Source organism: Dromiciops gliroides, chromosome 5, assembly GCF_019393635.1.
Source record: "Dromiciops gliroides isolate mDroGli1 chromosome 5, mDroGli1.pri, whole genome shotgun sequence".
NCBI classification, from domain to species: domain Eukaryota; kingdom Metazoa; phylum Chordata; class Mammalia; order Microbiotheria; family Microbiotheriidae; genus Dromiciops; species Dromiciops gliroides.
Window position 1 is genome coordinate 33,619,404 of NC_057865.1, and position 19,836 is coordinate 33,639,239.

At 44.6% G+C, this 19,836-nt stretch overlaps 1 protein-coding gene across 1 annotated transcript in view; it reads right to left on the reverse strand.

Annotated features, from left to right (window-relative positions):
* KAT2B (lysine acetyltransferase 2B) overlaps positions 1-19,836 on the reverse strand; it is a 120,641-nt gene that overhangs the window by 81,138 nt on the left and 19,667 nt on the right. The window contains exon 2 of the mRNA XM_043967490.1: positions 10,005-10,131. Coding sequence (XP_043823425.1) covers positions 10,005-10,131 — 127 coding nt within the window. The remainder of the gene's footprint in view (positions 1-10,004; positions 10,132-19,836) is intronic.

Consider the following 19,836-nt stretch of genomic DNA (forward strand, 5'->3'; position numbering starts at 1 on the left):
GGCCTAGAACACCTCATTACCTTAGGCCTACAGTGCCGAAAGCACCTCAAAACCAGAAAGCTGATTTGCTTCAACTGCACCCTCCTCAGATAAACATGCGCCCAATAGCTCCAAGCTCTGCAGGCCACGGCTGCTCAAAACCACTCGTGGTTTCTGTCAATAGACAGCCCAGCCTAGGCCTGCTGCCATTCTCAGACTCACAAGGTTTCAGAGTTGGAAGAAATCTCGGTGCTGTCTATTACAAGTGAAAAAAAGAATCCCATCGGGGCAGCTAAGTGGAGCAGTGGATAAAGCACCAGCCCTGGATTCAGGAGGACCTGAGTTCAAATCTGGCCTCAGATACTTGACACTTACTAGCTGTGTGACCCTGGGCAAGTCACTTAACCTTCATTGCCCTGCCCCCCCCCCCAAAATGTGTGGGGTTGATAAACTTTGATGAATCAAATTTTTACATATTTTTTTCCTTTTTTTTTTCTTCTGTTTTTCGGGGCAATGAGGGTTAAGTAACTTGCCCAGTGTCACACAGCTAGTAAGTGTCAAGTGTCTGAGGTCAAATTTGAACTCTGGTCCTCCTGAATCCAGGGCCAGTGCTTTACCCACTGTGCCACCTAGCTGCCCCCAAATCTTTACATTTTTAAAAAATCTTTACATTTTTAATGCAAATAACCACAATGAGACAGAATAAACATTAGCTCTAAAGTTTAAGGGTCCTGAGTTCAAAATCTCCCTCTGGGGGCAGCTAGGTGATGAGGTGGATAAAGCACTGGCCCTGGATTCAGGAGGACCTGAGTTCAAATCCAGCCTCAGACACTTGACACTTAGTAGTTGTGTGACCCTGGGCAAGTCACTTAACCCTCACTGCCCCGAAAATAACAACAACAACAAGATCTCCCTCTGCCTCTTACTACCAGTTGCCCTTAGACAAGCAGTCCAAGGAGGTCTCCTCAGGTACCCCTCCCCCACTCCTGCTTCATTTCTCTGGTAACTTTTATTCCAAGGAGACCCAACTGAACCAAGGAAGCTTTTGTGTGAAGGAAGCAGTCCACTTCTGGAACCCATCATTCATCACCTCAATAAAGCCACAGCTCCAGAGCCTGGAATGATACTGGCCCTGATCTTTTCTGCAACAGCAAGACCACACCCCTTGACTGTCAAGTATGATTCTCAAAAGCCTGGCCCAGCAGAATGTCAAACTCAGTGAGTCACCATCACCTCTAACTAACCCTGGTTTTCTCTGCAAACACTAAAGGTCTCAGGGGTGTCAAATGCCTCCCCCCAACTAGAGTGCAAGTGTAAATAATGATAGTAAATTATATCCTTTGCTGCACTCCAATGATAATGCTTACAGCAAGCATTTATATAGCACTTGTAGGCTTGAAGAGGCTATAAAACAGTAGTATTTCATTAGATCCTCCTAACAATCCTCGGAGGAAGATGCTATCATTAATATCTATGTTTTACAGATGAGGAATCTGGGGTGAATGGAAAGGAATAACAACCTACTATGTGCCAGGCACTATACTAAGTGGTTTTTGCAAATATTATCTCATTCGATCCTCACACCAATCCTATAAGATAAGTGCTGTTATTATCACCATTTTATAGTTGAAGAAACTGAGGAAAGCAGAGGTTAAATGATTTGGATGGGTCACAGAACTACTAAGTGTCTAAGGCTGGATTTGAACTGAGGTCTTCCAGGCCTAGCACTCTACCCACTTTGAAACCCATTCTGATAAAACTCGTGTCCAGAGAGGAGGCTGCAATTCCCTTAAACTGTGCCTGAGCAAACCACATTGCATGGGGGGGGGGTGGAGAGAAGTGCCAGTTCTGGGCATATTTCAGGAAGGATATTCAAGGAGGGGTACATAGACAAGAGAGCAACCAGGGTGACAAGAGAACTGGGCTCATTTGGACATATTACCTCTTCTGTTTGGAGGTCTTATCTACCAACAACAACAACAGTGATATTTACAAGTATCTCATTTGATCCTCACACAGCGATCCTGTGAAGTAAGTTATGTTATTATCACCACTTTACAAATGAGGAAACTGAGGTCCAATCAGGGTAAAGGACTTTCCAAAGATCTTACAGCTAGTAGGGATCTGAAGCCGATTTCAATTCAAGTCTACCTGCCTCCCAAGTTCAATACCCCACTCTTTCAATACTATAGATGTAAACACCCTAGAAAAACAATCCTAGAAAAAAATGGGAAGGAGGGTGAGAAGAGGTAACCACAGAGCCATTTTTAAATATCTGAAGGGGTCTCTCGTGGAAGAAGGATTATACATTCCACTTAAGCCCAGAGGTTAAAACTAGAGACAGTTTCAGGGAGAAAGACAGAAGAAAAGCTTATTCACTCCCTGAGTAAGACTCATCTCTAGGTTTTTCTATGAGGAAAAACTGCCTAACTGTTGGAGGGTTCCAAAAGCCAGGAGCTGCCTCAGGAAGGGATGGGTTCTGCCTAACTAGTGAGCTGCATTCAAAGGCTGAATGAACAGATGGCAGGAGTGGTGTAGACAGGGCTCACCCTCCACCAGGTACAGGTTAGACAAGATGGAGGCCAAGGGGGCAGCTAGGTGGCACAGTAGATAAAGCACCGACCCTGAATTCAGGAGTACCTGAGTTCAAATCCGGCCTCAGACACTTGACACTTACTAGCTGTGTGACCCTGGGCAAGTCACTTAACCCCCACAGCCCCGCCAAAAAAAAAAAAAAAAAAGATGGAGGTCGAGCTTATCTCAACTTAGATTCTGAAAACTAACAAAGGCACAGCTAATGCTACCCCCGCCCCAAACCCTGCTCTGAATTACTCTGAGAACCCCATTTCTCTCTGTTTGTTGGGGGGATTTCTGCCTATGATAAAAAGGAAAAATCTTGCTTGCCTTCAAGAGCCCAGCTCAGCTGTCTTGTGCTGTGTCAGGCTTGGAAATACCCATAGTGTTAAGAGACAGCAATCTGCCAAGATGGCATTGCCAGGGATCCCAAGGCAGCTGTCACCTTGATAGAAACAGGAAATGCTTGGTCACCTTGGTCCTGGGACCCTCGCCAGCCACCAACTTCATTCATCATTTGAGATAGCCTTGCCTGGCACTTTGGGAAAATCTGACAATTCTTTATGTGTGCTGAAGTGTGTGTGTAACTAGGGAGAGACAGATATAGACATATGTCTCTATGTAGCTATATATGCATATGTGGGGGGAAGGAGAGAGATCAGTGTGTGCGCATTAATTTTATTTCTGGAATACTGTGTACAGTGGCACATGGTAGACGTTTAATTCATTTTTATCGATTGACTGATTTCTGCATCTGCTGCTAAATATGTTATCTTTCTAGATATTGTTACATAATAAAGACTGAAATAGATTTCGTGCTCATAGGATCTAAGATGGGGGCCAGAAGTGAGGGTGCCAGTGAAGATGACATGACAAGAAACCTACTGAGGGGGCAGCTGGTGGCACAGTGGATAAAGCACCAGCCCTGGATTCAGGAGGACCTGAGTTCAAATTTGACCTCTGACACTTGACACTTACTAGCTGTGTGACCCTGGGCAAGTCACTTAACCCTCACTGCACTGTAAAAACAAACATACATACAAAAAAAACAAGAAACCTACCGAAGGTTTAGAGGGCACCTATGTGCCTAACATTCAGAGTCCAGCAGCACTACCCCAGCTTCATCTTCTAAGCTGGAAATCTTAATTGGAGAAAAAAACCAAAACAACCAGAACCCTTCCCCACCCTCTCCCGCTGCCCCCATCTACCAGGAAAAAGTTGAAAAGCAAAGTCTAGGGCACAGAGCTGGGCACTTCTGGAGCAGGTTAAAAATTGCTCCCCTTTGATTATAAACACACATCAGCTTAGCCTTCCATTAATCATTCACCCAGAGTAAGTAGCGATTAGTATTAGGTAAACAGAAAGTAATGAGGCTTTCATATACCTTACCACTAACCCACTTGTCGACTTTGGGATCTGATACTCCTGGTTGTTAGTGCCCCAATATTACGTCAGAGATAGTCCGTATTTTGTACTGACTTTTCTGGCAAAGTGTTGCTCCTCATCCCCTGGATGAGGCAAAAGCTCTGGAGAACAGGTGCACTTTTGTTTTGATTTTTCTATTCTCAACGTCAAGTATGATCCTTGGCACAAACATTCTCCACGTCACAAGGACCCTTAGTAAGTGTTTGCTGAACAAATGGATGGAGGGAGGGAAGACAAGCCCTCCATGTGCACCATGTCTGATGTCGGGACTGTCCTCCATTACTGCGTAGGGGGGTAGTGAGGGATCTAAGTTGGGCAAGGACAATGAGTAGAGTCAGAGCTTACAGAGATCCTCTAGTCCAGGATTTTTAACCTGCAGTCTGTGAAAGTCGGTTTTTAAAAAAATATATTTGATAGGGGCAGCTAGGTGGCGCAGTGGATAAAGCAATGGCCCTGGATTCAGGAGGACCTGAGTTCAAATGTGACCTCTGACACTTGACACTTACTAGCTGTGTGACCCTGGGCAAATCACTTAACCCTCATTGCTCTGCCCCCCTATATATATATATATATGTGTGTGTGTATATAAATATAAATTATCTATCATATTATATATAATTATATAAATATTATTATAATATATAATTGGATTCTTTTGTTATATAGTGGATTTTATGAATTTAAAAATATTATTCTGAGGAGTTCCCAGGTACTATCAGATTACCAAAGGGGTCCAAGACACAAAACAAGATTGATTACAGCTGTAGTCCTACCCAGATGAGGAGTTAGGGCCTATTTAAATTTGGCAGTGGTCAGTTGTGGCATAATGGAGACCGAGTGGGTCTTGGAGCCAGAAAAAACTGGGTTCATTTTCGCCCTCGGCTGCATACTGATTCTGTGAGCCTCTCAAAGCTCTAGGAAAATTTCTAATAACTTCCAACCTTTATCTAGCACTCTCAGGCTCACATGTGTTATGTCTCATTTGTTCCTCACAACAACCCTGGGGAAGAAGATACTACTATATATTATCTCCATTTTAAAGATAACCAAACTGAGGCTGAGGTTCAGTGATGTGCCCAGGATCGCACAGCTAATAAGGGTCTGTGGGAGAATGGGAAGTCAAGGTTTTTCAGAACCCTACCTTTTATGATACCCAGAAAGACTCTAAGTTAGAGTGAAGGTGCCAACATGCATTGGTAGAGGCTGTTCCCCCATCCTACAGTTCTCCAGATCATGAAAATGTACTGGGTGAATGATTTTCCAAAACTTCCTTTTGAAGTTTGAAAAAAAAAACCTAACCAAAATCATGCGTTCCCTTTCTACAATCCTAGGCCAAGAACCAGGCATCAGTGTACCTGTAGCAATGGTGAAAACTGGGGATGGTGGTGCTTGCCCATCATCCCTGCCTCCGGGAAAGCTGAGGCTGGCAGAGCACTAGAGCATTCTAGAGGAGTCATGAGGGGCCTATGGTGATTGGGCATCCGCACCAAGTTCAGCATTTAGATGGTGAGTCCCTGGGAGGCTTGGGGAAGTGTGGGGGGGTGGGGGGAGGGACCAGGCTGCCTAAGGAGGGAAGGGGGATGGGCCTGAGAGAGGCTAGCTTGAAAACCAGTCTTTAAAGGGGGGAAAAGATAAGTATAATTGTGGAGGGTATAAGCTCCCTTTGCCTGGCACAGTCAGTACTATATATTTATAGGCAGCAAAATGGGATTAACTCTACTGTGGCATCTCCTGTTTCTGTCATTAGAACAATGTGTTTTAGCATACTCAGAAGAGAAGAGGCTTAAAGCAGGTTCAAATGGCTACCAAGATTAGGAATCCCAATATTTCAGGATTAAGGAACATCTGAGGACATCTCTGAGAGTGATAAAATTAAGCAACTTGGCCCAAGTCTGAGAACAAGAGAACAACAGAGATTTGTGATTTGCATCAAATATGCTCCAGTGCAGATGCTGTTGATCATCCCGCACGGGCCCAGCTTTCCTAACTTCCAGTCTCAGGCTCTTTTCTCTGTACCATGTTGTATCCCTCGGATGCTTTGTCTTGCCTAGGGCCATGCAGCAAGCCACAGATTCCAGAGGCAAGAAGCAGTTCATTGCTCTCTTCATCCAGCCAGAGCTCATGGTCAACAGATCAAGTACAACAGGAGGCAAGTGAGCAAGTGGCCTCTGGGTTCTGACCACAGCTCCAGTTATCATCAGGAGACATCAATTTTGCAAACCGAGGGGATGCTTCTGCTTTGACAAGTCCAGGAAATCTGGATGGTGATGGGTAACTCAAGAACCAGCTGCAGCATGACAGAGAAGGAAAATGGCAATGTGGCCCCATATGTTGGTCTTAAGCCTGACTTCTGTTGGAAAACCCTTCCATTACTTGACCAGATCGAGGCGGACCAGAAAAGAGGTATAATCCAGCCTCTCCATCTCCCGCTGGGCTGGACTTGTGTGCTGTAGACTTCTCCATGCCCCCACACTGGATACCCTGCCCCCCTCTTCCCTCTGCTCCCCTCTTCACCTTCCTTTGAGGTGCTGTCTTCCCCTGTTAGAGCGAAGCTTCCTGAGGGCAGGGGCTGACTTTTGCCTTTCTTAGTATCTCCATTGCTTAGCTCAGTGCCAGGCACATAGCCGACACACAATAAATGTTTACTGACTGAATTCCTCTGCTGGATAACAACACCAAAACAAACAAACAAACAAAAAAATTGGGGGGGGGGGGGCGCAGCTAGGTGGCGCAGTGGATAAAGCACCAGCCCTGGATTCAGGAGGACCCAAGGTCAAATCTGTTCTCAGACACCTGACACTCACCAGCTGTGTGACCCTGGGCCAGTCACTTAACCCTCATTGCCCCCTCAAAACAACAACAACAACAAGTTTTTAATCATCTACAAATATGCATAGGTAATATATAACATCTATATTCCCCCTCACAAATCTTATCTTGCATACACAACAAATACCAACTGCAATTAATATCGTTAATACCATAATTCTGAGGTTGGGATATAAATTCTTGAAATGAAAGACAGTTGGGCCCCGAGGAGACCTCCTTGAAGAGCATGTCAAAGAAAGTCTGATGTTGGCTCCATGTTCTCAAGGATGTCAAAGGAGAGAGCAGGATTTATCACTAGTAAGATCAAGGGTTGGGCCAAAAAAAGAGTATCAAGAGTAGGTTCTAATGACTTGCCCACTCCTGCCCCAAACCATCAAACTCCAAAAAAAAAAGACAATGCAATCTCTAAGGAATAAGTCTAAGAAATAATAAGCATTATCCGTACTAATGAGTCTTTGAGGCTGATGGCAGGATTTTGAGCTAAAAGGGATCTGGGAGAGCATCTAACCAGGCATCCAGAGGCCCCCAAGGATCTCATGGATAAATGTCAAGGGGTCTGGAAATGGGAAGTGATTTTCACAAGCCTTGAACTTCCTTTCTGTGTTTTATTTGATGCATTCCAAAAGCATTATTCTGAGAAGGGTCCATGGACTTGACCAAAGGGGTCCATGACCTAAGACAGGTGAAGAACTCCTCTCATTCAACCCCCTCAGTTCAGAGGAAACGAAACTGAAAGCCAGAAAGACGAAGTGCCTGGCACAGATCCCACAGCAATGTGATGACAAATTCACAATAAGGGAGACGTAACTGAAAGCCATGTTCCCCCTCCCCCCCAGAAGTTTCTCACAGCCTAAGGAGATAAAAGAGAAAGTCAGCCTCTGACAAAGTTGGCCACACCCAGCATTTTGCACAATACTTCTGGTTTTGCTGTTTAACACAGGGAAAACCATAGGGAAAGGAACATGCCCCCAGAGGTGGGCCATTCTACCCACAGCAGAGAAGGCGGCTCAGCTTCAAACATAGTTGTTATGTAATGACATGACGTGGAAACCCCATATCAAAGACAACACAGGGTTGTGTTTGCAGATCCCCTGTGCTAGGGGCCCTTCTTCCTGACCTTTAACCCACCCTGTCAGTCTGGAACCATGCCAAAGGTTTTTCTCAGGAGTAATCCAAAATACTATGCAATCCAGAGCAATCCTAGAAAAGGTTAATTTACTTAGTTCACGACACAGCTGTGTCTGTAACTTGTCAAATGTTTCTTTAAGCATTGGCTGCTTTATATACTAGTAAAACAAAGTATGGCAATGGATTGGCTTAGTGAAAGGTGGCATCGCAGAGGGAGTTAAGGGTCAACCACGGGTAAGCCACATACTCTCTCAGTGCTTCAGGGCAACTCTCTCTAAGCTTTTAGGTTCTAATAGATGCCTGCTAACCAATCTACAAGGGTGGAGGGGAGTTTCCACAGGAGGAATCACCCGACACCCAATGCCAATTGTATAACAGGTCTAGAGACTCCTCCCCGCAAAAAAATCTATTTATTGACACTAATTACCTTGAAAGTTTACATATTTCCATGCCCAGAAATAGCCTCTATTGCTATAACATACTCTTTAGATAACACTCTTATCACACGTGATTTTCCTGTAAGTCTTGAGATGGCCTTTGGCCAAATGCAATAAAATGATAACCTGACTTCGCTCAATATCAAACATTTTATAGACTATGAGGATACTCGGTACCAGGAAAAAAAATGAAAGTGAAAGATCATGGGAGGTAGATGATAGCTACTGAAAGGAAATAGCCATATACATAATGGAGAATTATATATCTAATAAAATAGGTCCTTAAAGGACAGGAAATGTAAACATCCCTATCAATCCATTCCCTTGTAAGAATGAAGATCCAGGGGCAGCTAGGTGGCGCAGTGGATAAAGCACGGGCCTTGGACTCAGGAGTACCTGAGTTCAAATCCGACCTCAGACACTTGGCACTAGCTATGTGACCCTGGGCAAGTCACTTAACCCTCCTTGCCTCACCAAAAAAAAAAAAAAAAAAAGAATGAAGATTTGGAGATAGGAAAGAAAAAAAAAAAACAGGCCCTAAACCGTTTGTGATTTGGAATGATAGAGGAAACCAGGGAAGCTCTTTTTTCCAATGATCCTCTTTGTCTCCTTAAGAGAAAGTAGAATTCCAAGTGACTTTCCTCAATGTTTTCCCCTTGCATCATATGCTACCCTAGTATACCAGTATAAAAAAAAATTTTAATTAAAAAAAAGAGAAGAGGGCAGCTAGGTGGAGCAGTAGTTAAAGCACTGTCCCTGGATTCAGGAGGACCCGAGTTCAAATCTGGCCTCAGACACTTGACACTTACTAGCTAGCTGTGTGACACTAGGCAAGTCACTTAACCCTCATTGCCCTGCAAAAAAAAGACCAGGATAAAGTAGTTACTGCTATTAAAAAAAAAAATTATCATCACATGGCAATGCTTACTTAACTTCCATGTGCTGATAGAAAATGCTATCCTTTATGGTGTGGGAAAGAAGAAACATGCAAAGAAAAATTTTTAAACAATAACCAGAGAAGTTACATATAACAACCCAAAATAGGTCTGAGTCCTGTCTCTGACACTCACTAACCACGAAACCCTCAGCAAGACACTTAACTTTGCTAAACCTCAGTTTGCTCACCTGCCAAATGGTCATATAATACTTGTACTCACAACTGTCAAAAGGCTCAAATGAGCTAATGAATGTGAAAAACATCAGTGATTATTAGTGTCACCAGAGATCAAGGCAAATGAGAAAACACTGCAAGGAAGGATCCCAAGGAAAAAAAAAAACAAACCTGAAGCAATAATAACAATAATTAGATGAGGGAAATACAGATGGTGACTTTAGTCTTGGAGTCAGAGACCAGTGTCTCATCTCATTTGACAAGTCTCTTCTGAGCCTGGGGAGCTCTTTGATGTCAGAGAGCTCAGAGGTCAGAACTGCTCCATTAAGGGAGCAGAAGAAAAGAAGAGAGGAGGTAGGAGAAAGGTCACTGGGGACAGGACAGGGAGGCTCCCCCATGCAACTGTCTCAGATCAGGATCAAGATCCCAAGCAGGGGAGTCATACTTTTCCCCTGGTAGAAGGAAAGTCAGATTACAATTCATCCTCACATGGTGGGACAGCTCGGGAGTCTGATGCTTACCGAGAGCGTGGCTACAACTACGGCAGGACTCTGTGAGACTGACAATTATCTGCTGCACGTCTGCCCGGGGAGGAGTGGGCGGGGGATTGGGGGTTTTCCAGCCGTTACATTTACAAGATTCCTCGGCCTGAAAATTTAAAAAGAGAGAAACAAGTTTATGTAACAGACTGTAACACGGGCTGATTGCTTTGTCTAAGACAATACAGATGCGGTATGAGACAGCTGACTACAGACATTCTGACTTTGCATTTTCTAGGAATGCCCAGAAGAATAGCTACAGAACTAGTGCACAAAGGGAGATGGGTTTTTGGCTTTTTGTTTTGTTTTGTTTGGGAGGGGGGTGAGGGGGAAGAGTCTTTGCCTTTGCATGTCCAATAGCGTCAGCCCTTTGCTCCTGCTGATGGCTCTTGCCAAGTGTGAGGCACAGGATTCCAGAGGCATCCACTGGAAATTTTTCCTGGGGTTTTCTTCAAAGTGCCAAACCAGTTCCCCCACCCCCTGCCATTGCCTGCTCTGCAGCTTAGCAGAGCCTTGCAGGCAGGCTCCCCAACAGGCCTCATTTACTCAATGGGGCCTTCACCCACCATGACCCTGCCCTGCAGAGAGGAAGAGAAAAGAGAAGAATGGAAAACAGAAATGTCAGAAAAAAGGCAACTGAAAGCACAAGAGTGAAGGAAGAGAAGAAGAATGGCGGGGAGGTCTCCTTTGTGGTCTTTTTTTAGGGTCGAAAAAGGGGATAATGTGTCTAGCCAAGGGCCTTTCTTCTTTCCTCAGTTTATCTTTTTTAAATACTACAAGATCACCTAATTTCATAACAACAAAGCATTAGCATCAGAGAGACCCTGAGCTGAAAGCATCCTCGGAAGTCTCTACTTCAGCTACTCCTTTTTTAGATGAGGAAACCTCAGTTTAATAACCTCAAAGTTATTAAAATGATTTACCCATGGTCACATGACCAGTAACTGTCAGAGACGGGACTTGAACCTCGGTTGTCTGAGCTCCAAATGCAGTGATCTATTTACTATGTTAGCATTTTTATCATTCGTGGCCTGGGACATAAGTGGATTCTGAGACTTAAAGCGGACCCCCTTTTAAGCAGAAAAATATTTTTAAAAATTGTTAACACTGATGGATATCTTTCCAAATTGTACTATCTACATTATGGCCTTCTTAATGCGACTATACACTGAAAACAAACTACCTTCTTTCTCTGGATGATTCAGGGTCATCAGTATTATCAAATGTTATGCTGTGTAACTTGCCAAACATTAAGTCAATAAACATCTATTAATTATCTACTTTGCACAGAGTACAGTGCTTGGTTCTGAGAGCCAGAATTTCCACATTAAATAAAATACCCATCCCCCATGCAGCCTTGATGAAGCTTACAGTCTAGTGCTCTTCAAGCACTGTCTTCCAGGGCACTCAAGTGTATAGGGCTGATTGCCTTTATACCCAATGGACCAAGACCACTATGCTTTTATAGAGATGCTATCTGCTTGGGCTTTCAGCTGTCACTTCTCCAGAAGTTCACTGTCAGTGCCCCTGCCTCTAACAGTCCTTCCTTTCTCATTTACTTTTTCTCCCTCATTGTGGGGAAAAAACCACCACCACCACCAGCACCAGCACCAGCACCACCACCACCAGCACCACCACCACCAGCAGCAGCAACAACCAAAACCCTAATAAACTAACCTTGTGATAATAACCAGTAAATAAAAATGATTGAAATTTTACGTGTATATATTCTTTTTTATAATTATTCTGTGCAGAGGTTTTCTTCCCTATCAAAATTTCATCTCTATTGTTTTATTACTAGAATTTGTATTCCCAGAGCCTTAGCACAGTGCTGAAACATGCTTAATAATTACTTGATGATTGACTGATTAAATCAAATTCCTGAGCAAGTTCCTAAAAGCCAATCCTGCAGGAGAGTGTATAGGCTTTAGTGAATGGCAGTGAAAGGGTGCCAATTGCTACTCAGAAGGGTCTTTCCACTTATTCTTCTGCTTTCATCTTTTTTTTTTTTCCTGGTGGTTGAAATTAGCAAATGAGTGAAGTATTACTGCTTAGATTTACTTAGTAGGAAGAGAAACTGATTGATATATGATAGATAGATAGATAGATAGGAGAGAGAGAAAGAGAGAGCGAGAGAGAAGACTGACCGACAGACCTCCAGGACATAATGTGAGGAGGCTTAAAAAAGAGAGAAAACCTTTACAGGCTGAATGTGCTTGATTGGGGGAATGGGGGTGGGGGGTGGGGGGAGAGAGCTTTGTCCTGACAAAAGAATTCCAGAATCTTGCAGCAAAGCAAGCTTTTCTCATAGGTACCCCTCCTCCCTCCCCCCACCGCACCCTGAAGCTCCAAGGATGGAAACCAAAGTGCTGGGGAAGAAGCAACAAGGAAGTCATGCCTGGAGTCTTCAGTTATGCCACATACTGGGCACCCATCTCTTCAACACCCAAGAATGAAAGGAGTCACTGCCTTGCCTATGGAATCTCAGGAAAATTTAGAGACAGGGCGAGATGCTGTGAAAAACATTAAGTGATGTTCAAAAAAAAGAATTATTTTTTTTAAGTTGTAAACAGCAAGGTGGGTAATGGTAAGGAACTGCCCTTAAATGTTGAAATAGGATACCCCAGAAGGGTCGGGGCCTCTGCCAGCTACCCCTCTCCACTTTAACGGCTGCTACACCCAGATTTTCCAAACAGCTGATCTGATCCTGATGCCCTGCCAGAGACTGGTTGTGTTTAGACAATGGCAGATAGCAACAAAACAGCAACAACATACCAATGATACATGCCCAAATGGGGGGGGGGGGGAGATAGGATGGCATAGAGAGAGAAAACACAAGCCCTTCATGTTCCAATAAATACTTTCTAACCCAAAGAGCACAGATGTAAGTCACCTGAAGGAACAATATTGAGGGGGCGGGGTGCAGCTTAAAGAGGGAGAAAGAAGTTGGAAAGCACAACAGAAAATATTCAGTAGTTTACAGCCGGTGCACTCCTAACGATTGGGAGACCAGGAAACCTCGATGCGCAAGTTAGTGGTCCCAGAGTGTACACTGGGGAGGGTGAGTGGAAGCCTGGGTGTCTGTGGAAGTGGCTTTAAGGTGTCAGCCTGAACAGTGGACCAGCTGCAGGAGATTTGGCTTGAGGGTAAGAGAAGACTGAGGAGATTCTGCCCAGGCTGGGGCTGACCTAGTTGCTGGGCCTCCTCCCGCCTGCCTCCTGTATTTGCCAATACAGAGTGAGCTGCGATAATAAAGTAGATCAGACCGTGCCCAGTGCCATGACCTCAATCAGAGGCACCTATTGGCTGGGTGCTTTAGTAGGAGCTTGCCTAAGAGGCAGGAGGGAGGGGGCGCATGGGTTAGAGCAGGCCTTCATAACCTGGGCTCCCTAGAGATTTCAGGGGGAATGTGAAGACGGATCGAGGGGAAATCATCTTCATTTTCACTATTTTATTTGTCTACATGTTGTCTCTTTCATTAGATCATAAACCCCTTGAGGGCAGGGACTTTCCTTTTTTTGTATCCCCAGTACTCAGCTCAGTGCCTATTAGGCACATAGTAGGTGCTTAATAAACTCATTGACTCCGAGTGCAGACATCTAACCATTCCACGAAGGTGCCTTTCAGGGAACCTCAGAGCATATCTATATATTTACCAAATATGAGGCTGGAAATATTGTGATTCTCCATTTCTGGCACCCCTCAGGAAAAAAATGCCAGGATGTTGATTTCCAAGACAGATTGCCCCGAAGGGTTCTGAGGGAGGGGTCAGTCAAGCGGGCAGACCTTTAGCAATTACGGCTGCTTGGGAACAGGCCTTTTTGCCTTAGTTGCAGCTCCAAGCTGCCTCTTGCAGATGAGATCCACTTCCTCATGTCCAAACATAAGCACACAGTCAGCACTTGGTCTGTGAGCAGGCAGGAGCTTCGAGAGAAGCTTTTCAGGCACTGAAATAAAAGTATGAGCAGCCCACCGGGCCCTCTCTGAAATGGTACAGGGCAGTGACAACGTGAGGTTAACCAAAAGTATTTATTAGGCACCCACTGTGTATAAGGTCCCCAGTGAGAAGAGTTAGAAAAAGGCCTGGCCTCTGATCCAAAGGGCTTCCAGTCTAGTCACGGCATCCAAACAGCTTTCATCACCAGAAGACTGGGCAGGAAGTCACTAACACTTCTGGCCTCAGCAATCAAGCAGAGATGTTAATGGAATCAATTCATCAGCTAGCATTTATGGAGACCTACTGTGTGTCAGGCACTGGACTGGGTGATGGGAATAAAAAGACAAAAAAGACCCAGTCAGTCCCACAAACAACTGACACTTAAGACTTTTAGAACTATATGTGCGGGGGCAGCTAGGTGGTGAAGTGGATAAAGCACCAGCCCTGGATTCAGCGGGACCTGAGTTCAATCCTGCCTCAGACACTTCACACTTACTAGCTGTGTGACTCTGGGCAAGTCACTTAACCCTCACTGCCCCACCCAAAAAAAAAAAAAGAAAAGAAATGTGTGTATATGTGTAGTGCATACATGTATATTATGTATGTGTATGTTATGTATGTGTTTATGTGTATTGTATATGTGTATGTTATGTATATGTGGATGGATGGATGGATAAAATAAATGGGGGCTCAGGATGTCATGATAGCTACTAGCATCAAGAAAGGCTTCATGTACTTCAGCTGAGCTTTTAGGGAAACCAGGGAGTAGAGGTAGAGTAGTGCATTTCAGGCACAGAAGGAAGAGGCAAAGGAGTTCAATACAGACTCAGAGATGGTGCATCTGTCTTGTGAAAGGTTAATGGAATGGCTTCGACTTGGCCAATGGAAGCCCCATCCCCCACGCATGCACTACATGCTCTGCCTGCTTGCTGTCTCCCATGGAAGAGGCTGAGGGGCCTTCTGGAGGAGAGATGGGATGACAGGTAATTAGAAGGGTCCTGCTCCATAATACAGAGCACACCCAAGTCTTCTGCTCATCATCTGGGAGGGTAGGGGTCCCATTGGCAAGACGCCCATTACCCAAGGAACAGCAGGAAGGCCAGTTTGGCTGGATCACAGAGTGAGGGAAGGTGAATCATGTCTAACAAAGTTAGAAAGGTAGGTTAGGGACAGGTTGGAAAGGGTTTTAAATGTCAACAGAGATTGATGTTTGGTACTAACGGTAACAGAGTCACTGGAGTTAATGAGCAGGAAGCAGGACACCACATGGACAGAGCAATGCTTCAAGAAAATCCCTCTGTCAGCTATGTGAATTTGGCATTGGCTCAGAGAAGTATTTGTTCAGTCATTTTTTTGTTCGTTGTCAGTCGTGTCCAACTTTTCATGACCCCATTTGGGGTTTTTTTTGGCAGATACTGGAGGGGTTTGCCATTTCCTTCTCCAGCTCATTTTTACAGATAAAGAAACAGAGGCAAACAGGGCTAAGTGACTTGCCCAGGGTCACACAGATAGTATCTGAGGCCAGCTGAGACTTCCTGACTCCAGGCCTAGCATGCTATCCACTTTACCACCCAGCTTCCCCCATAGAAAATGCAGTTAAGTTTATTACAGTAAGCTTACTTACTGTGACCTTGGACAAATCACTTCCCCCACCAGTCTCCTCATCCTAAAAAAGGAAGAGGGTTGGACTTGATTGGCAGGTCTAAAACTTTGTGGTCTCAGGACCACTTCATGCTACTAAAAAGTACCGAAAGCCCTCAAAGAACTTGTGTTTGTTTCTATGTGTTATATCTATTGATATTTACCATATTCGAAATTAAAACATCTTAGTATTATTCTGAAAATAGTTTTGATGTTGCAGACCCCTTGAAAGGTTCTTAGGGATTCCCCCAGATCCCCACCCCATACTTTTAGAACCAATAGATTAGGTGATGTCCACAGCTATCTCTAAATTTTAAGCCAGTCTCTAAGACTAAATTGTAGCCCAGTTACTGATCTACATTGGGAGGAGTTTCCTTGAAGCTCAAAGACAACGCCAAGTAACGATACTCTAACGCAAAAAGGGATGCTTTAAGGGTCCACCTCATTGGTGGAGGGAATATCTGCACCAAAACAGAGACCACCCTGAAAGTACACTGAAGGTCAGGCAGGCCACTTGTGTTGTCAGCACTGGCTTCACTGAGCAAGGTGACATCCCAGGATTCACTGCTTCTCCCCAACATGGGAAGGAAAAAGAAGGCAGCAGAGAAACAGGGAGAAAGGACAATGAAGCCCGGCTCAACCCCCTGACAAGGGACCAGAGGATGAGGGGGAAAGTGGAATTTGAGACTGTCTTGTCCACAACAGATGGCTGCCTGGTCACCCAGAGAAGGAGGTCACTTCTAAAGGCAGGAGAAGCAGCTGGGTCTTTTCTGAGAGGTCTGCAGGCCCTCCTGCCTTCTTCGCTCCTTTCCAGACACTGGGCCTTCAGAGATTCCTCAGCAGAAACAAGATAAGGAAAACAAAGTCATTGGTTTAGCCAGTTTGGGTGCTGAGCTAATAGAAGGGCCATGGAGGAAATAAATTCCAAGTTGAGGAGTTCCTGGTTTTGGTTTTTTTCCTAGAGGCAGTAGGGGGTTCTTGAGAGAAAGAATGTCAAGGGCAGACTTCCACTTCAGGAAGATTCAGATGGCAGCTCTGCAGAAGATGGATTGGAGCAGGGAGACACCAGAAGCCGGTCATCCAATTATTCTATGGTGAGAGGTGATAAGGGCCTGAAGCAGAGGGCTGGCTTGTGTCTTTTGTGCTGATAAACAGAACACACGCCCCACCCCTTTTCTGTAGCCATTGCCCTCCCTGGGCAATGCTTGAAGTACATCCTTAAAGGTTTAGCTGAGGTACCACCTTTCACAGGAGGATTCTATTGAGCTTCCTTAGACTTCACTCTCTCTTCAAATGATCCTATCTATGCTCTATGGATGTTATTATCTGGTAGACACTTATCTGTCTGCAATAGCCACCCCTCAAGGCATTTAAGTACCCAGAGAGAAGGGCCCATTTACCTTTGTCTTTCTATCCCCAGAGCCTAGCATACATTTTTCAGTAAATTCAGCCTGGTCTGATTCTCTGTGATACCCCTTTTGGGTTTTCTTGGCAAAGATACTGGAGTGGTTTTCCATTTCCTTCTCCAGCTCATTTTCCAGATGAGGAAACTGAGGCAAACAGGGTTGAGTGACTTGCCCAGGGTCACACAGTAAGTGCCTGAGGCCACATTTGAACTCAGGAAGATGAGTTTTTTTGACTCCACCACTCCCAGTGCACCACCTAGCTGTCCCTTGCTTGCACATATATAGTAGATGCATAATAAATTCATGTTGGATTATATTGTTGCGAATTATAACACAGGGATAACTGGAGTCTGAGTTCTGACCCTTTTCCCACTTTATTTCATGTGACTGAAAAATACTTTAAATTTTTTAAAAATAGGAATCATCTACTAAAGGATATTTTTGTGCATGTGTTACTAAGTAGAACATTCTGGAGACTTCAGTGTCTTTTAGAGATGATAAGCTGACTCTCCATAACAGGCAAGATGGACAGGTTCCTGAATTTGCCCTCCCTTGGTGCCACCTTAAACAATCCACATCAGGACCACCATCTTTTCTTTTCTTTCTTTCTTTCTTTTTTTTTTTTTGTGGGGCAATGGGGGTTAAGTGACTTGCCCAGGGCCACACAGCTAGTAAGTGTCAAGTGTCTGAGGCTAGATTTGAACTCAGGTCCTCCTGATTCCAGGGCCAGTGCTTTATCCACTGCGCCACCTAGCCACCCCCAGGACCACCATCTTTTCTGATGAAAAATGCAAAAGGCAAATCTCCCCTTGAAAGACCTTTTCCCCGTCTCTTCTTAATCAGCCAAGAGAGCTGCTGTCTCAAAGACCTCACAAAGGGGTGGGTGAGGACAGGCAGGAGCAACCTTCCCAAAGCACCTTTCTTGACCCCCCCCCATCTATTTTAGGGATGAGCTTCCAAGCCAATTACTATATTAAGTGCCTGGGGCAGAAAGGGCATGTCTGCACAGATTGTGGAGCTTACTACTGGGCCAAGGAAGAGGCCACAAGTCAGCTTCAATCAGGATCAGGAGAAGACAACAGTGGGAAGTCAGGGTTATAGGCCCCATGAATCTGTTAGCCTTTTTTATAATGGGAGGGTGCAGGTAAGGCTGACAGGAAAGAGGCAACTGCAGAAGAGCAGAACGAGTCCTGGATCTGCAGGCTGAAAAACTGGGCCAGAGTCTGGAACGCACCAGCCATTTCAGATCAATGTGCCTTTGGCAAGTCACTAAATCTCTTCAAGCTTCCATTTTCCCATCTGTGAAAGACAACATTAGTAACACCTGGTGGTGGGGCTCAAATGAGATAATGCATATAAAATATTTTGCAGCGGCTAAAGTGCCATGTTAATATAATTATATCACATTACTATTACATGATGTTCAATTAATAGGATAATAAGAGTGAAGTTGCTTAAACTGGCTAAACAAAGGAGTTATAAGCTCAATGACAGAGAAGAAAAGCAACAGGCCTGAGCAGCAGGGGTGGTGGTGAGTAAGATGGGTGTGAAGATGTTCTGGATGGTGGCCAGATGGAAAGGAACCAGGAGCCCCAAAGCATCCTACCGAAATAGACAGGGTAAGCCCTTAGAACTCTAATAACCAAAGGGGCGACCAATGGTGACTTCTGAACACTGCTTATGAAAGGGCTACTTTCTCTCCTGTTGTAAGAGATGAGTGACTAGAGGCACAGAATCAAATGTGCATTCTCAGATACTGCTGATGTGTTCATCTGCTTTGCTGTGGTGTATATGGACTTGCTATAGAGCAGGGCTTCTACACAAAAACAAGAGGAGGCAAGTGGAATAGTGGGGAGTGGGAAATATGGGGGGGGAAGCATCAACAAAACACCTTTTCAAAATGAACAGAAGTTTAAAAAAGAGCAGATGGGAAACAAATAATAGTAATTGTAACTGTCTGTTTTTGGTTTTTGGTTTTTTGCAGGGCAATAAGGGTTAAGTGACTTGCCCAGGGTCACACAGCTAGTAAGTGTCAAGTGTCTGAGGCCATATTTGAACTCAGGTCCTCCTGAAATCCAGGGCCGGTGCTTTTCCACTGTGCCACCTAGCTGCCCCGTAACTGTCTTTTAAAATTTACTATATATTTCTTTCTTCAGAACCAATTCAGTTCCTCATGAGCCTCATCATTGTTTTTTGCATCTTAAATTTTTGTGTTTGTTGATGACTGTTCAGTTGGCAATACTTTTTTAAATGCCCATTGTTTAGAATTCTAAAATGACGTAGTCAGTGGTTTTGACAGTTTCTTTTTAGAAGGGGATCCACCACGGATGGATGAAATGGGAAATCTGCCTCTCCCATCATTTCACTAAATAGGAGGGGCACATAACTGCTGTCTTTAGGGCTGCATTGCCAGGAGGAATTAGGCTAATTCTGTTTGGTTCTGGAAAGTCCAACTAGGAGCCATTAATGGGGCAGAAGTTACAAAGGGCTGATCTGAGGGGGGAAACTTCACATCTTCCCAGAAAATCCACAAGTGGCTCCAGGGGCCGTGGGAGAATCAGAGACACTCCCCCCCTTTCATTGGAGGCCTTCAAGCAGAGGCTGCAGGATGACCACTCATCAGTGACACTCTGGTGGTGATCCATCTTCCAGGTATGCATTTGAATGGCTGGGCCCTGAGGTCCCTTCCAACTTTGCAAAGCCAGGATTCCATGAAGCTCCATTGAATTTGGTACAATGTACCTCTGCAAACAGCCCCCAGGTTTATGAAGCAGTGAGTACTATATATTTGGAATTGGAGGACCCGGGTTCAAATTCCTGCTAAGTCACC